The sequence below is a fragment of the Ovis canadensis genome, chromosome 5, assembly GCF_042477335.2.
Source record: "Ovis canadensis isolate MfBH-ARS-UI-01 breed Bighorn chromosome 5, ARS-UI_OviCan_v2, whole genome shotgun sequence".
Classification (NCBI taxonomy): Eukaryota; Metazoa; Chordata; class Mammalia; order Artiodactyla; family Bovidae; genus Ovis; species Ovis canadensis.
Window position 1 is genome coordinate 96436085 of NC_091249.1, and position 18342 is coordinate 96454426.

General features: G+C 36.0%; 1 protein-coding gene across 2 annotated transcripts in view; it reads right to left on the bottom strand.

Annotated features, from left to right (window-relative positions):
• EDIL3 (EGF like repeats and discoidin domains 3) overlaps nt 1-18342 on the bottom strand; it is a 476676-nt gene that overhangs the window by 42394 nt on the left and 415940 nt on the right. For both annotated transcript variants that reach the window (XM_069592585.2, XM_069592586.2), the window contains one exon: nt 9111-9266. In XM_069592585.2, coding sequence (XP_069448686.1) covers nt 9111-9266 — 156 coding nt within the window. The remainder of the gene's footprint in view (nt 1-9110; nt 9267-18342) is intronic.

Here is an 18342-nt window from a genome sequence, read left to right on the forward strand (position 1 = left end):
TATTGTTTTCTCTTTTCCCTATAAACTTCCCTATAAACTGAGAATGATGTTCCCCAGCATCTGTGCTGGGATGTTACCTGTCACTAAATATGAGTCATAGTGGCAGGGATGTATTTCCTCCTCCAACACACTCCCAAATTGGTGAGTTTTATGGATCTTGTACCTGATGTTTGATTGCTTTTTTTTTTCATCTATTATCTGATGATATGTCCTTAGAGAAGCACTCTGCTTTCCCTTTTTGTTTCAAATGAACACTAAAACTCCAAATGTCTTCTAAGATATTTAAACACTTCACTGGCCAGAATTAACCATATATTTTACATTGCTAGTTTTTAATATTATGGAATGTGAACTGACATACAAAAGAGTTTTCTTTGCAACTTCAAAATTGATCCATGAAGAAAGACAATTAGGTTTCTAATTCTGTCTCCAAGTAAACCTAATGTCTTTTTAAAACTATCGAGCGCCTTATGATGCACTGGCCCGTGACTACTCCTGTGGCTACTCTGTCACTCCAGCTTGTCCTTTACTTCTAACAGACAGGTAGTTATTTGACTGTACACTTGTAGTTCCTTACTAACTAACCCTCTCCCTGTTCACCTCCATCCCATAAGCCCCAGTTCCTGTTCCTTTCTTTCTCTTCTGCTCTTAAACTCTTCATCACCCTAGGTTCAGGAACAGACATCTTTGAGTAGGCAGACTATGTGGAGCTTGCGTTAAACATGAAATGGAAACAGAGGTCTTTTTACAGATGATCCAGCCCTTTTGCCTCTGGACTTGCACCTGGGCTTTGGCCTTGTTTCTGACCCCAATCCCCCACATCACAACTGACTTTATGTAAGTCCCCACCAATGTTCATCACAGCAGTGTTTATAATAGCCAGGACGTGGAAACAACCTAGATGTCCATCAGCAGATGAATGGATAAGAAAGCTGTGGTACATATACACAATGGAGTATTACTCCGCCGTTAAAAAGAATACATTTGAATCAGTTCTAATGAGATGGATGAAACTGGAGCCAATTATACAGAGTGAAGTAAGCCAGAAAGAAAAACACCAATACAGTATACTAACACATACATATGGAATTTAGAAAGATGGCAATGATGACCCTGTATGCAAGACAGCAAAAAACACACAGAAGTGTATAGCGGACTTTTGGACTCAGAGGGAGAGGGAGAGGGTGGGATGATTTGGGAGAACGGCATTGAAACATGTATACTATCATGTAAGAATCAAATCGCCAGTCTATGTCCGATGCAGGATACAGCATGCTTGGGGCTGGCACACGGGGATGACCCAGAGAGATGTTATGGGGAGAGAGGTGGGAGGGGGGGTTCATGTTTGGGAACGCATGTACACCCGTGGTGGATTCATGTCAATGTATGGCAAAACCAATACAGTATTGTAAAGTAAAATAAAGTAAAAATAAAAATTAAAAAAAAAGAAAAAAAACCCATTATGTTCTTTATGTACCATGAACAACTGCTTTCACAGTGGTCACTGGTGAAAATATGCTACTTTCTGAATTTAAATTTGTTCACTCTGGCTGCCCTTTCCCAATCCAACAGGCAGACCTTGCTCTGCAAACAACATCCCCTTTGATGAGTCAGTTCTTCACTGGAATACTTTCTGAGATGTGGTCTTCTTGGTCAGTGACCTAAGCAAAATTTACAGGGATCCCATATTTTTGGCACGATTTTAAAAGCTATATAAGGAATTGGGTTTCCCAGGTGGTGCTAATGGTAAGGATCTGTCTCTCAATGCAGGAAGCACAAGAGACTCAGGTTTGATCCCTGGGTCTGGAAGATCCTCTGGATTAGGAAATGGAAACCCATATAATCAGAGTCTCTTGGCCACTCATTGCCAATTAATCTCGAGTTAAACGTGAGTTAAGCAGCACATGGAACACAGTATCTGGACAACTTGGTGATGATGCCACTGCGGGTGGTGTGGGGTGAGGGGAAACAGGGTTATTTGTAGTTGCACTCACAGTTACAGATAGCATCTCTCATGTTTTGGCAGGATGCTAACGTATACTTTGACTATTTTACATGCTTATTACAGGCAGAAGGTGGGGTTTCCTTACTGCCATGTTTTCCCCTGCTGTCTTGGCCAAAGGAGCTTATCTCAGGTGGTGTCCAAAGTTTCGAAATTCTATAACACTCCCATTTATGTGAACATAGGCAATTTTGTATTCTTTACACCAACTATATAGTAGTCGGGTCCCATAATATTGAATTACAACAAGGGAAGAAAGCAGATAAAATTGTAAATAACAGCTGATACCAGATGGTGTTTATTTAAATAACACTGTACTTAAATTCAGACAATGCTGAAACTATATCCTTGTCTCTTTAACTTCCAATTAAGTCACTCACTAGATCCCTGAGTAAGTACACTACTGTGTCTATATCACGAATCTCTAGCAAATAGGGGCACAAGTCACTCGCTATTTTTAAATTCAAGTGTTTTGTGTGAAGTCAATTAATCCTTGGAAATCAGCTTTTCTTTCCCTTCCTGCCTTATTTGAATACAGCAAGAGGACTCTGAATGAATGAGATGAAGGGTGTCCATGCAAGATGGAGAGATTGCCCTTGATCTTGCTATTCCAAAACATGTAGCTGGTCCTCCTTGAAAGACCAATTCACCCCTTTCATTTTATGCTGCTAGCATCCTCCTCATTGACTGCTCCTGAGGATTCCTTTTATTTACTTCCTAGTGAAATGAAGCAGGATCTTCTTTTCCTTACTCTGCATGTTCTCTGACTGCTTTTTTCTGTGGAAAAACTTTAGCCCAGCCTAAGTTTAATCAGAAGTGAGACAATACAGGAACAAAGGAAAACAGTCAAAAGAGACCAAATACTAATAACGTTGTCATTAAGTATAGCCCTTCAGTTGCTCCTCAAGGGCTATAGATAATATTCAGCTGCATCTTATGAGCTGTCTTTTAGATGCTGAAACTCGCACCAGTCATGACATAAGCTGCCACAATCCCAAGAATTGGCCTCAAGGAAATGAGAACAAGCCAAACACAGAACTGAAGATTAACTGTACCTAAAATAATCAAGATGATGCTGGTCAGGCCACCAATGACCAATTTCAAGCCAACTGTCAAGAGTTGACTATTGTTTCTACATGTAGCCTTCTCCCTCTGCTAAGCTGCTGCTGCTGCTGCTGCTGCTAAGTCACTTCAGTCGTGTCCGACTCTGTGTGACCCCATAGACGGCAGCCCACCAGGCTCCCCCGTCCCTGGGATTCTTCAGGCAAGAACACTGGAGAGGGTTGCCATTTCCTTCTCCAATGCATGAAAGTGAAAAGCGAAAGTGAAGTCGCTCAGTCGTGTCCGACTCTTTGCGACCCCATGGACTGCAGCCTACCAGGCTCCTCTGTCCATGGGATTTTCCAGGCAAGAGTACTGGAGTAGGGTGCCATTGACCTCTGATTGTCAGGGCAGGAGTTGGCCTTTGGACCAGCATCCAAAATAAAGCAAACTTTCCTTTCCATCAGCTCTGCCTCTTTATTGATTTTTTTTTTTTTTTTGAGTGGCAAGCAGCTGGACTCCACTTTTGGTTGCACTTAGGCATGCTTCAGGTTCTAAATTTCTGGTCCAAATCAAATTTCAAAGGAACAGCATGGGTATTGACTGCTGGAATGATGTCTTCTTCAGTTTGCTTCACTGATGAGCTGGACTTTCAAGGCTTTAAGTATTCAAATTTAATTTCAGCTACCTGGGAGTGCTAGCGTCAGCAGGAAAGAGAGCATGCCCTGCGGCATTTGTAATTACTCTTGGATTTGAATATACTCTCCGATACAGATTTGCAGGCTGTATTAATAAGGACTGTTATGCTATTGCTCCTTTTTTTCACACTGAGTTGAGAAAAGAAAGGCAAGAGGGAAGGACAAGGAATTTTTTTTTTTTTTTCTATTGGAGAGTCACAAACTTTTTGAAATGGACATCTGTGCTACTTCTTTCCTAGAGTTGTTTTATCAAATAATACACTGGGTAGAGGATATTTTGATTCTTTAAAATAAGCTGAATGAATCAAAGTTTTTCCATCTTTCCTGAGTTCCTTATTAGGCTGAGAGTTCTTTGAGCCACTATGTCATATTCAGACATCCACCCCCCGCCCCTGCCACCTTACATATGGCATGGAGGAGACAATAACTGCAGAACACGTATTTCACATTCTTCTAGATGCTTTCCCAGAAAATCTGTATTCCTAACTACTTAAATCTATTTAAATTTAAAATTTGTTTAAAACTAGTACCTGTTACTTTCTGGTGTTCATAAGAGAACTGGTAAACATATCAAAATCTAAACCTGCTTTTGGAAGCACCAATTCATATTGATTTCTACTGACAAATTAGAGGCCAAACAAAGCCCTAAGGAATAAGTTCCATTCTCATTAGAAAAATACAAAACTGCATTTAGTTCAGAAAGCTTAATTTGAGTTTTGGTATTGATTAGAGTCATCTTTGCTTATTATTTAAATTAGCTTAGGCTTTTGTAAACATTTAAATTCCCAGAGCCTCCTTGCAGAGTATGAGGCAGAGCCCAGAAAACTGTGTTTCTTAACTAGCTCCCCCATGAGTGTTATAATCAGAAAATTTTGGTAACTACTGAATTAGAGAGTCCGCCAAGTTGCAGAATAGTTCTTGATGACTATACGGAATTCATCTTTTTAAGAACGAACAAAAAGCAGGGTTTAGGATTTTCTTTTACAGAAAACCCAGAATGAAGTTGCAGTTTTTTAACTTATTTTTTTTTTTTTTTCAAACAGGGTAATTTTAGGGGAGAGACAAAATAGACTATTACCAGCATTTTTTTTCTTCTCCCAAAGAAGAAAGCTCCCATGGTGTAAATTCAGGTCTACTTAAAAACCATATTATGACTAATACATTGGTTCAGAAAACCAATTTTCATTTCTACTTTTTCCATAGAAGTACTCTTCCTGAAATTTATTATTTTGGCTTCTAACCTTAAAAATTAAATACAGAAAGTGTCTGTCAAATTTTGCAATTTTCCTGCTGAAATTTGCAGTAAAACAGCTCCAAGAGTACAAAAACAAATGTCACTTTCATGAGAGCAAAGGAACATTTGACTTTTAAATGAAAGAATCTGAATCCATGTTGGAAAGAAATACAAAATTAAATGTTAGAAAATATTGTAGACTAGAAAGAAAAAATATTGATAAGAATGTAGGGATTGTACTGAGAGAAGTATTATCACATGCTCCATAGCAAAAGATTTCATGGAGAATTTTGTTCAAAAATAGAATACGAAAGTCAATTCTTAAGAAAGCTCAGAAAAGGTAAATGAGAAAGTGACATTTTAATGATGAGAACAAGGCATGTCTATTCCTGCAAGTAACTTTTGTTGTACATGTACACACATACACACACGCACAGTCATGCATATATTTAGATACTCCTATACACTGGAAAAGACTCTGATGCTGGGAGGGATTGGGGGCAGAAGGAAAAGGGGATGACAGAGGATGAGATGGCTGGATGGCCATCACCGACTCGATGGACAAGAGTTTGAGTGAACTCTGGGAGTTGGTGATGGACAGGGAAGCCTGGCGTGCTACAATTCATGGGGTCGCAAAGAGTTGGACATGACTGAGTGACTAAACTGAACTGAACTGATACATATACATTGAATTGATTGAACTGAAAGTCACTCAGTCATGTCCAAATCTTTGTGACCCCATGGACTCTCCATGGAATTCTCCAGGCCAGAATACTGGAGTGGGTAGCCTTTCCCTTCTCCTGGGTATCTCCCCAACTCAGGGATTGAACCCAGGTCTACTCACATTGTAGGTGGATTCTTTACCAGCCTGGCCACCAGGGAAGCCCACTCCAGTACTCCTGCCTGGAAAATCCCATGGACAGAGGAGCCTGGTAGGTTGCAGTCCATGCCGTCGCAAGGAGTCAGACACGACTGGGTGACTTCACTTTCTTTCTTTCTATACATATACATAATTTTTCCTTGTCATTGTTTTCACAACATTAATCCTGTTTCTAGATCTACATTAGACTTCCACATCCATAGCCCCCAAAATTGATTAGAGGAAGTGTTGGGTAAAAACAGAAAACAAGATAGGTAACTTTTGTGAATATTTCCTTTGAAACGTGCATATATAAAACATTTCACAGGCATACGTTTTGCCGTGAAACATTCATTTATTATATTTATTTGAATGAAAGCTTGTGGTTGACTTTATACTTGTAAGAAATGAATTTATTGAAGACCTTTTCCTCTTATAGCAGGTAACCACAGAAAACAAGATATAAATAATAAGAATCAAGAGAAGATGGTTTATTCAACTTCAGAAAAGTTAATTGCTGAGTTGTGTAGGACCTCTTGAAAGAAGAAAAAGAACACTTGTATAAATATATGAAACTGAAGTGGCAGTCCACTCCAGCGCTCTTGCCTAGAAAATGCCATGGATGGAGGAGCCTGATAGGCTATAGTCCACGGGGTCGAAAAGAGTCGAACACGACTGAGCAACTTCACTTTCACCCTTAATTTCCTAGTATTAATAGTAATACCAACACAAAACACAACTACTTGGAGATATATATATATACACACACACATACATATAAATATAAAAACATACCTTGATTGGTGTGTGTGTATAAGATGCTTGTATTTCCAAGTGCTAAAATAACACATGCAATCCATTTTCTCACTTATTTTATAAAATTCCCTTCTCTGTAGGAATGGAGATGTTTATGCCCTATACTTCCTTCTTATACATAAGGTATTTTTTTATTATGAGAGTAACTGCAGCATTCTTATGTTATTGGTTTATTGGTGCTAGTTGCTTTCTTTGGTAATAAATAGTGAACTTATTAAGGTTTTTCTTCAATGTACCAATCTATAATATTAAAAACAGAACAGCAAAATCTAATTTTAAAACTACTAGTTATATTGGCTGAGTTTAGCCAGCTGTCATATTTATATTATAAACTAAAACAATCACTAAAATAAAAAAAAGTTATGGCAAATAAGTCAACAAATGAAACACAATGGAATCACTAAAAAAATTCAATTAATTCAAGAAGAGGCTGAAAAGAGGGAAAAAATGAAAGAAAAGATGAGATACATAGGAAATAAATAACAAGATGAGATTTAAACCTGATCACTTCAATACTCATATCAAACACAAATGGTCTAAATGCTCCATTGGAAAGCAGAGATAGTTGAATTGGAAAAAAGGAAAAAATCTTATGCTGGATAGAAAAAATACATTTAAAATATAAAGCAGAAATAGTTAATAGCAAAAAGATAGAGAAAAACATATACCAATGCAGTACTAATCAAAAGGAAGCTAGAGTACCTCTATGTAGAGAAGCAAAGTACGTTTCAAAGCAGAAATACCACGGGGAATTAAGAAGGTCCTATTCTAATGACAAAAGTTATTTGATCAAAAACACATTACAACCCTAATGATTCATACATTTTTTAACAGACTTTCAAAATACATGAAGTAAATACCAATATAACTGCCAGGAGAAATAGAGAAATCAACAATTGGGGTTGGAGATTTTCACATTACTGTCTCCGTTACTAATAGTACAAGTAGATAGAAAATCAGTAAGAATATAGGAAACCAGAACAACACTATCAAATTACTTGGCCAACTTGACACCAAAATTTTATGTACATTTTAGACTGAGATAATGAAATAAAATGAATTAATACACATATGTCCAATATATCAGTTAATGAAATTTAAAAATTATTCACAAATAACAATTAAATCATATGCTTAATATAAATGGAGATAATGAAGTACTTCATGAGCACAATAGTTTACACCTCTTCCCTAAATTGGGCTACACAAGGATTTTAATATTACAGATATATGCTTTTCAGTGAATACTGCATTAATTATAGATGAGAATACTTACCTTAGAAATAATTTTAAGAACTGTATAATTTATGAAAAATTACACCTTACAGCATATATTTTCACTCTTTGCACATAAAAATGCCTACTGTAAAAGGTGAGAACAGGAATTGAAGGAGTTATTTGCCATAAATTATAGCAGATATTTGTCTACACATAAAAAATTTGAAGACATTTTACAAAATATTCAATATTCATTCAATTGAAGATGCCTCTGATTATAAAACATGCCATTTTTTATATTCTTCTAGAAAATAGTAAGCTTCCAATTAAATTGTGATATTGAGATACACCAATTTCTGAGATGTTACAGCTCAAAATATGTTTTCTGAGATGTTAAGTGAACGTGTCCATCCTGAGATGCTAAATGGGCATGTTCTGAGATATTAAAATGTAAGTAATTGTAGTTTTTGTAATCTAAAACTAAAAACACATCTCCCCTAAAATGAATTTCCTGTTAATTAAATTCAGACTTTGTAGACCTATTGAAATAGCCACTCTGGTCTTAGTATTTCTGGGAAAATTAAATCTTCTACCTTGGATATTTGAAGAGAGAAAGATATTCCCAACCTTTCTATTGGTTAATAACAAACAACAGTAAGGAAATAAAGGTGTTACAGAATATGGAAAAAATCATTATTAACCCAGAAATGCTGAACTTGGATGAAAGTATATTTCCCCCCACATCACTGAGCTAAGATATTTCTCCTGATGTGTTCAGAAAGCTATATTTCTTGCATAAAAACTCTAAGCAACAAATTCAATTTCATTAATGTAAGGCCACATTTTACCATTTGATCCAATTAACTACTGATAGTTTCCTTGAGCACTTTCATTCTCCAAGGTCCCAGAGACATTCAGGCCATCAAACACTAACTAAGAAAAGATGTTCAACACACTAAGAACTTTCTTGGAAAAATAATTAGAGATTTTATGGTGCAGTTTAGGTATACAAATATATGTTGATTATTTTAATATTAAAACATTTTATGGCTCAAAAATTAAATCTACAAATTAAAACACAATCAAAGAAACTCAACAAGAAACAATGAATTAGTAATCAAATCTGTTCGCTTCTAATTATAATTCTACAATCCCTAATTATCAAAATAATCAAGGAAATTAAAAATGTTAAACACTTTGCTCCTCCACTTCTGCATGTCATAAATCACCAGAATGACTTACCTTATCTTTTCTTTGTTTTCCATCCTGGTATACGGTCCAGTGTTCTCCATCATTGCTGTAAGCTAGTTTGTAGGAGCCTACAAACTGCACATGACCAAAATCTTTAGCTCCTTGTGTGATAATGCCAGTCACTTTGGTAGGGACTAGAAGATCTACCTACAAAAAAGAAAAGACATCATTTAAATGCCACGATAGAGTCTATCATAAATTTGTAATTCTTTTGAACTCAGGAGATTAAGAAATATAAAGGCTAAAGCCAAAAATCCACTTGATTATTTGCATTTTGAAATAGATGACTGAGTCTATTACTGGCTTGTAATTTTGATTATGCCAGTGGGTAAAACTAGTTTAAAACTTGAACAACTACTCTGAGCAGTCATTTCATTCTACCATTTAATTTTATATTAAGTTGATTCATCTAGCGTGTGGTTTTTGTGTAACTGAGATAGTACAGAACTGGCAAGGCTGACCTTCTTGAGATTGATCATTTTCTCCCAGAGTCTGTGCTTATAATTCAACTTTCTGACTTTATTGGACACTTCAGTAATAATAAAAATAAAACTGTTGTTGGTCACTTCAGTAATAATAAAAATAAAATTGTAGTTGTGATCACATTACAAAATATTTGTTTTATAATTAAATTAAAAAATCAACCTCATTTCCATAAATTTTAATTGGTTCAGTAATACATAACTGAATAATAGCAATCATGTGAAATGCCAGGCTACATAAATCACAAACTGGAATCAAGATTACCAGGAGAAATATCAGCATCCTCATAATGCAGATGATATCACTCTGATGGTAGAAAGCAAAGAGGAGCTAAAGCGTCTCTTGGTGAGGGTGAAAAGAGGAGAGTGAAAAAGCTGGCTTAAAAGTCAATATTCAAAAAAACTTGAGATCATGGCATCCAGTCCTATCACTTCATGGCAAATAGTAGGGGAAAAAATAGAAGCAGTGACAGATTTCACTTTCTTGGACGCCAAAACTACTACAGATGGTGACTGCAGACATGAAGTTAAAAGACATTTGCTCCTTGGAGGGAAGGCTATGACAAACCTAGACAGCATATTAAAAAGCAGAGAAGTCATAGACAAAGGCCCATATTGTCAAAGCTAATGGTTTTTCCAGTAGTCATGTACAAATGTGAGAGTCAGTCCATAAAGAAGGCTAAGTGCTAAAGAACTGGTGTTTTTGAATTGCGGTGCTAGAGAAGACTCTTGAGAGTCCCTTGGACTTGTGAGGGGATCAAATCAGTAAATCCTAAGGGAAATCAACCCTGAATATTCATTGGAAAGACTGTTGCTAATGCTGAAGCTCTAATACTTTAGCCACCTGATGGGAAGAGCTGGGAAGAGCTGACTCACTGGAAAAGACTGTGATGTCGGGGAAGATTGAAGGCCAAAGGAGAAGAGGGTGGCAGAGTATGAGATGGCTGGATGGCATCACTGACTCAATAGATGTGAATCTGAGCAAACTCCAGGAGACAGGGTAGGACAGAAGAGCCTGGATTGCTACAGCTCACGGGGTTGTAAAGAGTTGGACAGACTTAGTAACTGAACAACAATAGTAATCACTGTCCACTGAAAATCATATTTTAGAAAGTTACAATCCTAAAACTGTTGAGGAAGACAAGTGTTCTTTAAAAATGAGAGAGAATTAAAATGCATCAATGGCATTGGGATCTGTATTCATAATGTGCTCACTGTTGCAAAACATTTATTAAAGGGCTTAAGACTCATTGTGACTTAGAAAACATTAAATTCTTCAAATGCAACACTGAAATGCAAAAGACAGGGGTGATTTTCATCAAAGAAGACTACATAACATTGAATAGTTTAGTTTTCCCCTTTTTGTTCTCTATTTCATGCATCTTTTCTTATATCTTATGATGCTAATTAGCAGAAAAATTATAGGAAACTTTGTTTTCCATGTGGAAAATTCTTATAAGAACTTTACCATGTGTTGCCTTAATGTTCTTTGATCTACAGCTTCCTGTATTCCTACAATAGCCTACTACTTCTTCCTGCTTCCTATGACTAAGTACCCTGGTACAGCCTTGATCTTATCTTCTTCAACTGTCATCATTCCACATGTGACCTCAGTGGCTTTCAACCACTCTGACCTCCTGTTTCTATTTCAGTTTCTCCATTCTGAGATGTACAGAGCCACAGATAGACAGTCATGGGTCAGACAGAGGCCATGGCTAAGAAGGGACTAAGGAGAATGCACTGAATAGACCATATTTAGTGACATAGATGCTTACCAAGAAGGATATGAAAAAGTTCCCAGTGTTTCCTGGTATAGGAATATATTTCTAAAAACTCACATGGGCTTTTTGCCCACTTTTTGGAACATTTATCAGTGATATCAGGCTCAAATTGCACAATGGATTAAGACAGAAAACCACCTAATGCTGCCTTAAAATATTCTAGAAAGTTTATAAAAAATATAAAATATTTGTTGTTGCTGTTTTCCAAATAATATATTATGTCATCTAAAACATCTTGTGTATCCTCAGCAAAGAAGGATGGCAAAATTATGGTATCCTGGGAAGGAGAACTGTTGCTGCCGCTACGATAAATGCTTTGTGGTATGTCTTCAGTGACTCCTCTGAACACGCTTGTATGGCAGGGTATCATCTACACTTTAGCGAGAACAGATGCCTATGGAGCTAACATGACATGTGACCCAAAGATCAGCAGTCGGTAAAGGAAGGGCCCCAGATTCAAACCTGTCTTTCTGAGTCGAAGTTCTACCACATGCATGGACTCTCATGCAATGATCTCATTGCACTCTCTTTTTCAGAAATTTCTGAAGAGTCTCAAAGCTTTCTTGCCACACTCATCAAGCATAAAGGCACTCTAAGCTTCAAACAAACAACAATTCAGGCTTTACAATATTAGGAGAGCCCTGTCTTTAAACTTTCATTTCCTCTCTGTTCTTTAGCTGTCTGAATGGATTGCTATTGCAATCCTAAATCCAAATCTAATTGCGCAGAAACATCTAGGCATAGTGGCTGGTCTTCAAAGTGCTCTTAATGTTGCTGACAATAAATGGAAAAAAAAAAAAAAAGAAAGAAAGATCTTACAGTACTCCGAGTCACTGTGTTGTCATCGAGGCTGTAAACACACAAGAACTCAAACTGTCACAAGAATACAAACACCTCCAGTGGCTTCTTCAGTGCCTAAATGTAAGTCTTGAGCTAAGACGATGCAGTGAGGAATCTTGTAGCATCTTTTGCAGTGGCATTTCTTAAAGTCACGGTTTCCTGCTGGGTGGAGATGTTTTCTCCTTAAGTTGTGTGTCTTGGCTCTTTCTAACAGATCTGTTTTTCTCCTAGTCTAACTGCTCCCCTTCTCAGCTTTTTTTTTTTTTTTTTCTGATCAAGAAATGTTTTTCTTTTTTGTTCCAACTCCTCGATTTAAATAGTCAGCAATCTGTTTCAAGCTGGATTTTGTCCTAAAATTTGTTACATTATAAACTTAGAATACCAGGCCTAAGCAAACCTTCTTTCTGCATAAAAATAACCAGCATCCCACACTTCACATGAGGTTGCTGCAACAGCGATATACAGATTTCACTCCGAGACATTGCAAGGATATATCACTCTTGTGTTCAGTATGCAGGGTGATTCCAGAGAAGCCCTCTATTTTGGACCTATGCCTATCCCTGGCCCAGGACCACTCTGCCCTCTCACAGAGTTTTTGAGCTAAAGTTGTACTCCAAACATGCTTCTGCTATTTTAGATCCTCGCCTCCCAAGGCTTGGCTGAGATATAACAGGTTATTTAGGGCACTAAGCTGGCACATGGGTAGGCTGGCATTGCACCTCATGTCCAGATCTGTATTAAAAGTGCCTAACATGTAATGGTCTCTTAATAAAGTTTTGCTGGATTGAGCTGGAACTGCTTCCTAAGTATGTTCAATGGACAAAATCAACCCATGGCAAAGGATGTTATAGAGCATCACAGCAGGAAACGTTAGCTGCTTTTCTCATGGTTCTCTACACAACATTACTGGTCAAGGAAATATCGTTATAGTTGAAGTAACAATTTTTACTGGGGGTGCAACTAGCTAAAAATCTGCTCCAGTCTTCAGGAATGTGATTGTGAGAACCAGTCTATTCTAGCAGAACTGAATGGCCTGGGTTTACGAACAGCCACTACCTTACTAGTTACATGTCTTTGGCAAGCTACTTTACCTCTATACAGTTCAATGTCTTCATGTGAAAAAAATGAGAACAGCCCTGTTATTAATATTTTACAGATATTATGAGGATTAGATGAGTTAATATGTGTGCAAAACAATATATAGGGCATAGTAATGGTATATAAAACTTGGTTAACAGTAAAACAATAAGTAAATCTGGGGGAAGAATTTAATATCACTCTGAGTACCTGTTAGAAATATAAATATAGAAACAGGGAAACTAGGTTCCCAGCAACTTTTTATCATAGTACATTTTGGTCACCTTCTCAGGATGTACACAAAGATAATCATTTCATTTTTCTTAAAGTAAAGAAAATATTAAGTAACTACAATTCACATTTATGGGTGAAATGGTTAACTAAGAATAAGATAATTTATGAAATTTGTACATCTCTTTTTAAATACTAAGATTATGTTATAATAAGGAAATGGTCTCACTGTTTGCAGATGACATGTTACTATACAGAGAAAATCCTAAAGATGTAATCAAAAATCTATTAGAGCTCATCAATGAATTCAATGATGTTGCAGGATATGAGCTTAATACATAGAAATCTGCTGCAATTCTATACAATAACAATAAAAAAATCAGAAAAAGAAATTAAGGAAAAGATTCCATTTATCATTGCATCAAAAAGAATAGAATACTTAGGAATAGAGGTACCTAAAGGAGGCAAAAGCTCTATACTATGAAAACTATAAACTACTGATAAAAAAAAATTAATTCCACAAACAGATGGAATGATATACCATGTTCTTGGCTGGAAGAATCAATACTGTCAAAATGACTATACTACCCAAGGCAATCTATATATTCAGTACAATTCCTATCAAATTACCAAGGGCATTTCCCACAGAACTAGAACAAAAAAAAATTGTAAATCTGTATGGAAAAACAGAAGACCCCATATAGTCAAAGCAATCCTAGGAAAGAAAAACGGAGCTGGAGGAGTTAGGTTCCCTGACTTCAGACTATAAAGCTATATTCACCAAAATAGTACAGTACTAGAACAAAAACAGCAATATAGGTCAATGGAAGAGGACAGAAGGTCCACAGATTAACTTGCACACCTATAGTCAATCAATCTAAAACAAAAGAGGCAAGAACATACCATGGAGAAGACATGGACTCTTCAATAAATGGAACTGGGAAAACTGGGCGTCTACATGTAAGAGAATGGAATTCAAACACTCCCTAACAACACACACAAAATCAACTCAAAATGGATTGAAAACCTAAATGTAAGCCTGGATGCTAGGCAGAACACTCTGATATAAATCACAAGAAAATCTTTGATCCATTTCCTAGACTAATGAAAATAAAAATAAAAATAAACAAATGCGACCTAATTAAACTTAAAAGCTTTTGTCAGCAAAGGAAATCATAAACAAAAAGACAACTCACAGAACTGGAAAAAATATTTGCAAATGAAGTAACCATTGAGGAATCAATCTCCAAAATATATAAACAGCTCATGCAGCTCAATATAAAATAACCCGCTAAGTCAAAAAATGGGCAGAAGATTTAAATAGACATTTCTCCAAAGAAGACATGCATATGGCCAAAAAAACACATGGAAGATGCTCAACATCACTAATTATTAGAGAAATGCCAAATCAAAACCACAAGGAAGTGTCACTTCACTCTGTTTTAAAATGTGCCATGCTTATTGCTCAGTCCTGTCCAGCTCTTTGCAACCCCATGGACTGAAGCCCACCAAGTTTCTCTATCCATGGGATTCTCCAGGCAAGAGTGGGTTATCATGCCTTCCTCCAGGGGATGCCAACCCAGGCATTGAACCCAGGTCTCCCTCATGGCCATCATCAAAAAGTCTTTAAACAATAATTGCTGATATATATGGAATTTAGAAAGATGGTAACGATAACCCTGTATGAGAGACAGCAAAAGAGACACAGATGTATAAAACAGTCTTTTGGAGTCTGAGAGAGGAAGAGGGTGGGATGATTTGGGAGAATGGCATTGAAATATGTTTAATATAAGAAATGAATTGCCAGTCCAGGTTTGATGCAGGATACAGGATGCTTGGGGCTGGTGCACTGGGATGACCCAGAGGGATGGTACGGGGAGGGAGGTGGGAGAGGGGTTCAGGATAAGGAAGCAACCTAAATGTCCATAGAAGAATGGATAAAGATGTGGTTCATATTATTATATTATGACATATTACTCAGCCATAACAAGGAATGAAACAATGCCATTTACAGCAACATGGATGGATCTAGAGATTATCATACTATGTAAGTCAAAGACAAATATCATATGATATCACTTATATGTGGGATCTAAAAAAAGATACAAATGACTTATTTATAAAACAGAAATGGACTTAGACAGAAAACAAACCAATGTTCCCAAAGGTAAAATGGTGGGGGAGGGATACATTTGGGATTAACATATACATACTGTTATAGTATGTATAAATAGATAACCAACAAGGGCCTACTGTATAGCATAGAGAACTATATTCAATCTCTTGTAATAACCTATAATGGAAAACAATCTGAAAAAAGACATACATTTGAATCATCTTGCTGTACACCTGAAACATTGTAAATCAATTATATTTCAATAAAAAAGATGACACAACCAACATTAGAAATATTTGGAGGTAATAATATAATATTATAAGGGCTGAATCTAATACCCTTATGTTAATTTACTTAATGATATATAAATAAAAATAACTTAATTTTCTGTATTTTTGATGAAAATTTTGTAATATTCTATATAAATTGTCTTGAATTGTTTTGAAAAATTATTCTCAAACAATTTTAGTTATAAGTAACTAAAACTGACATCAAATTAATAGGTAATCTATGTCCTAATTTCTCTAAAACCTATGTCAGAAAGATTAAAACATTTCTGAAAAGAAATGTAAAGCTTTGAAAATTATTAGTGAAAATAATCATATTTTTCTCATTGGGTTATTTAAGTGACTTTATGCTGAGTTCCTAAAAAGTAAGACCACACTGAAAAGTAGAATGAACATATCTTCTTTATTTACCTCTCAAGCCTGATTTTGGTTAGGATGGGAACTTTGACTTATTCCATGAACCACTCAGGGTGGTGACTAATTGAATTACCCTGTAATGGATGGAGTAATTATTAATAGATTAATGGAGACTTAAACTAGTCTTTGATCAAATAGCATGATGATATCCAATAAGTGTTTTTTAAATACTTTAATTATAGCAGTGCCAAAGCCCAAATAAAGTAGAAAACAAAGAAAATGACCAGTAAATGATATGCATGTAATTCAGAAAACAATAACATAACTTTTAAGTAAGAATTGAAATAGTATTTTATCCAGTGCTTTTTGAAAGCACAATGAAAGGACAGCCTATGTAGAAACCTGCATCTTTTTATAAAGGTAAAGATCTAATGAACTGGCATGTACTTCAGTAGTCAGAATTTGGTTGGTTGTTGACTTGAAAGAGCTGTTGAATATATATATTTTGATAACTACATTACTGAATATAATCTTATCAAAGGCATTTGTGTTTTTGTATAACCATTACATATATTAGATACTGACATTTATAAGCATAAAACATCTATACACAAATATGTGTCAATATGTATATTTATAGAAATCTCCTTGTTCTGTAACAAATAAATGAAAATCATGAGAATTCTGAAAATAAAAACATCCACAGCATACCATATGTTGCAATGGCAAATCACATTTCATATCCTCAATATTTAGAGGCCCATGAAAAGTAGGAAGGTTGACAGAAAACACAGAATATTTTTATGTACCATGCTTGCTGAAGGAACTGTGCATTTTATGTTGATATAAGACTTTGCCATTCCCACAATTTGTAAATCATCCCTAGAGTCCTGTACATCCTTTTGTTTCATGAGATCATGCAAGCCTTAATTCTAGACATTTTGGTCTTAACTGACTATGTGCATGTTTTATCATGATTGCTTTTTAGGCTAAAACAGCAACAATGCAAAGAAAACCTAGATGTAATTTTTTCTCCTTGTCCTTACAAAAAAAAAAGTAGAAAGGGGCATGGCCTCTTAGGAATCAGGATGAGATAAATGCTGGAAATTGCTTTGGGAAAATGTAACATCAACATCAACAGCTGAAAAACAGCCTGGGTCAGCATGTTGCCCTGAAGTGATTGGAGGGGAATGGGTGGGTGATGCAGGAAGAGAACTGCCTGCAGATTTCAAGGTTAAGAGCCACAGACACAGAAAGTGGACTGCTCTAAAGCGCAACATTAAAAAAAAAAATCTTTTATATACACTGTACATATCACATAGGTAACAAGGAGACAAATTATTCCCATTCAAATGTATAGTCAATAACATTGTCAACATTTTATTTGTGTAAGAAGGACAAGCTCAACTGTGGTGGAAATGGCAGGCAGGGCTATCTAACTCATGAGAACTCCAGTCACCACAAATTATAGTTGTCTTCTTGGAGAGCCTCATTAGAAGCCATGGTTATAGAGTCCTTCTCTGAATTTGCGTGAAATCAACATGCTTTATTTCTTCATATTAATACATTTACGGTAAAGTGTTTTATCTGTATTCTTCTGCTGTTATTGACATTATTTTCAATTTATTTTGTTTCCAGGTGGAAGTAGGAACAGCTCGTATATACTTGAATTTCCAATCTCATTAAGATTTTCTTTATGTCTCAAAATGAATTTATTATTTATTCTCTTTAACATAGTATCCAAGGTCTTTTGAGCTTATTAAGTGGAAAAATATAAAACAGGGTGCTGAATGCTGATAAAAATCTGAATACTAGCTGATGAACATATTTTAATTAAGCCCCACAGTGCAATATGACCTGAAATATCTCTAATGAAGTCCCAAACTTGTTAGGTATATGCCTAACAAGTTATAATGATATGGCTCAAGAATAGGGTACATAACTTTCACAAAATATGTTCTTCTTGACCGCATGTGAACAATAAGATACTCATACTTTCTTCTTTCTAAAGTTGACACATTATTTAAGGGACTCCTGTATACATCCCTATCT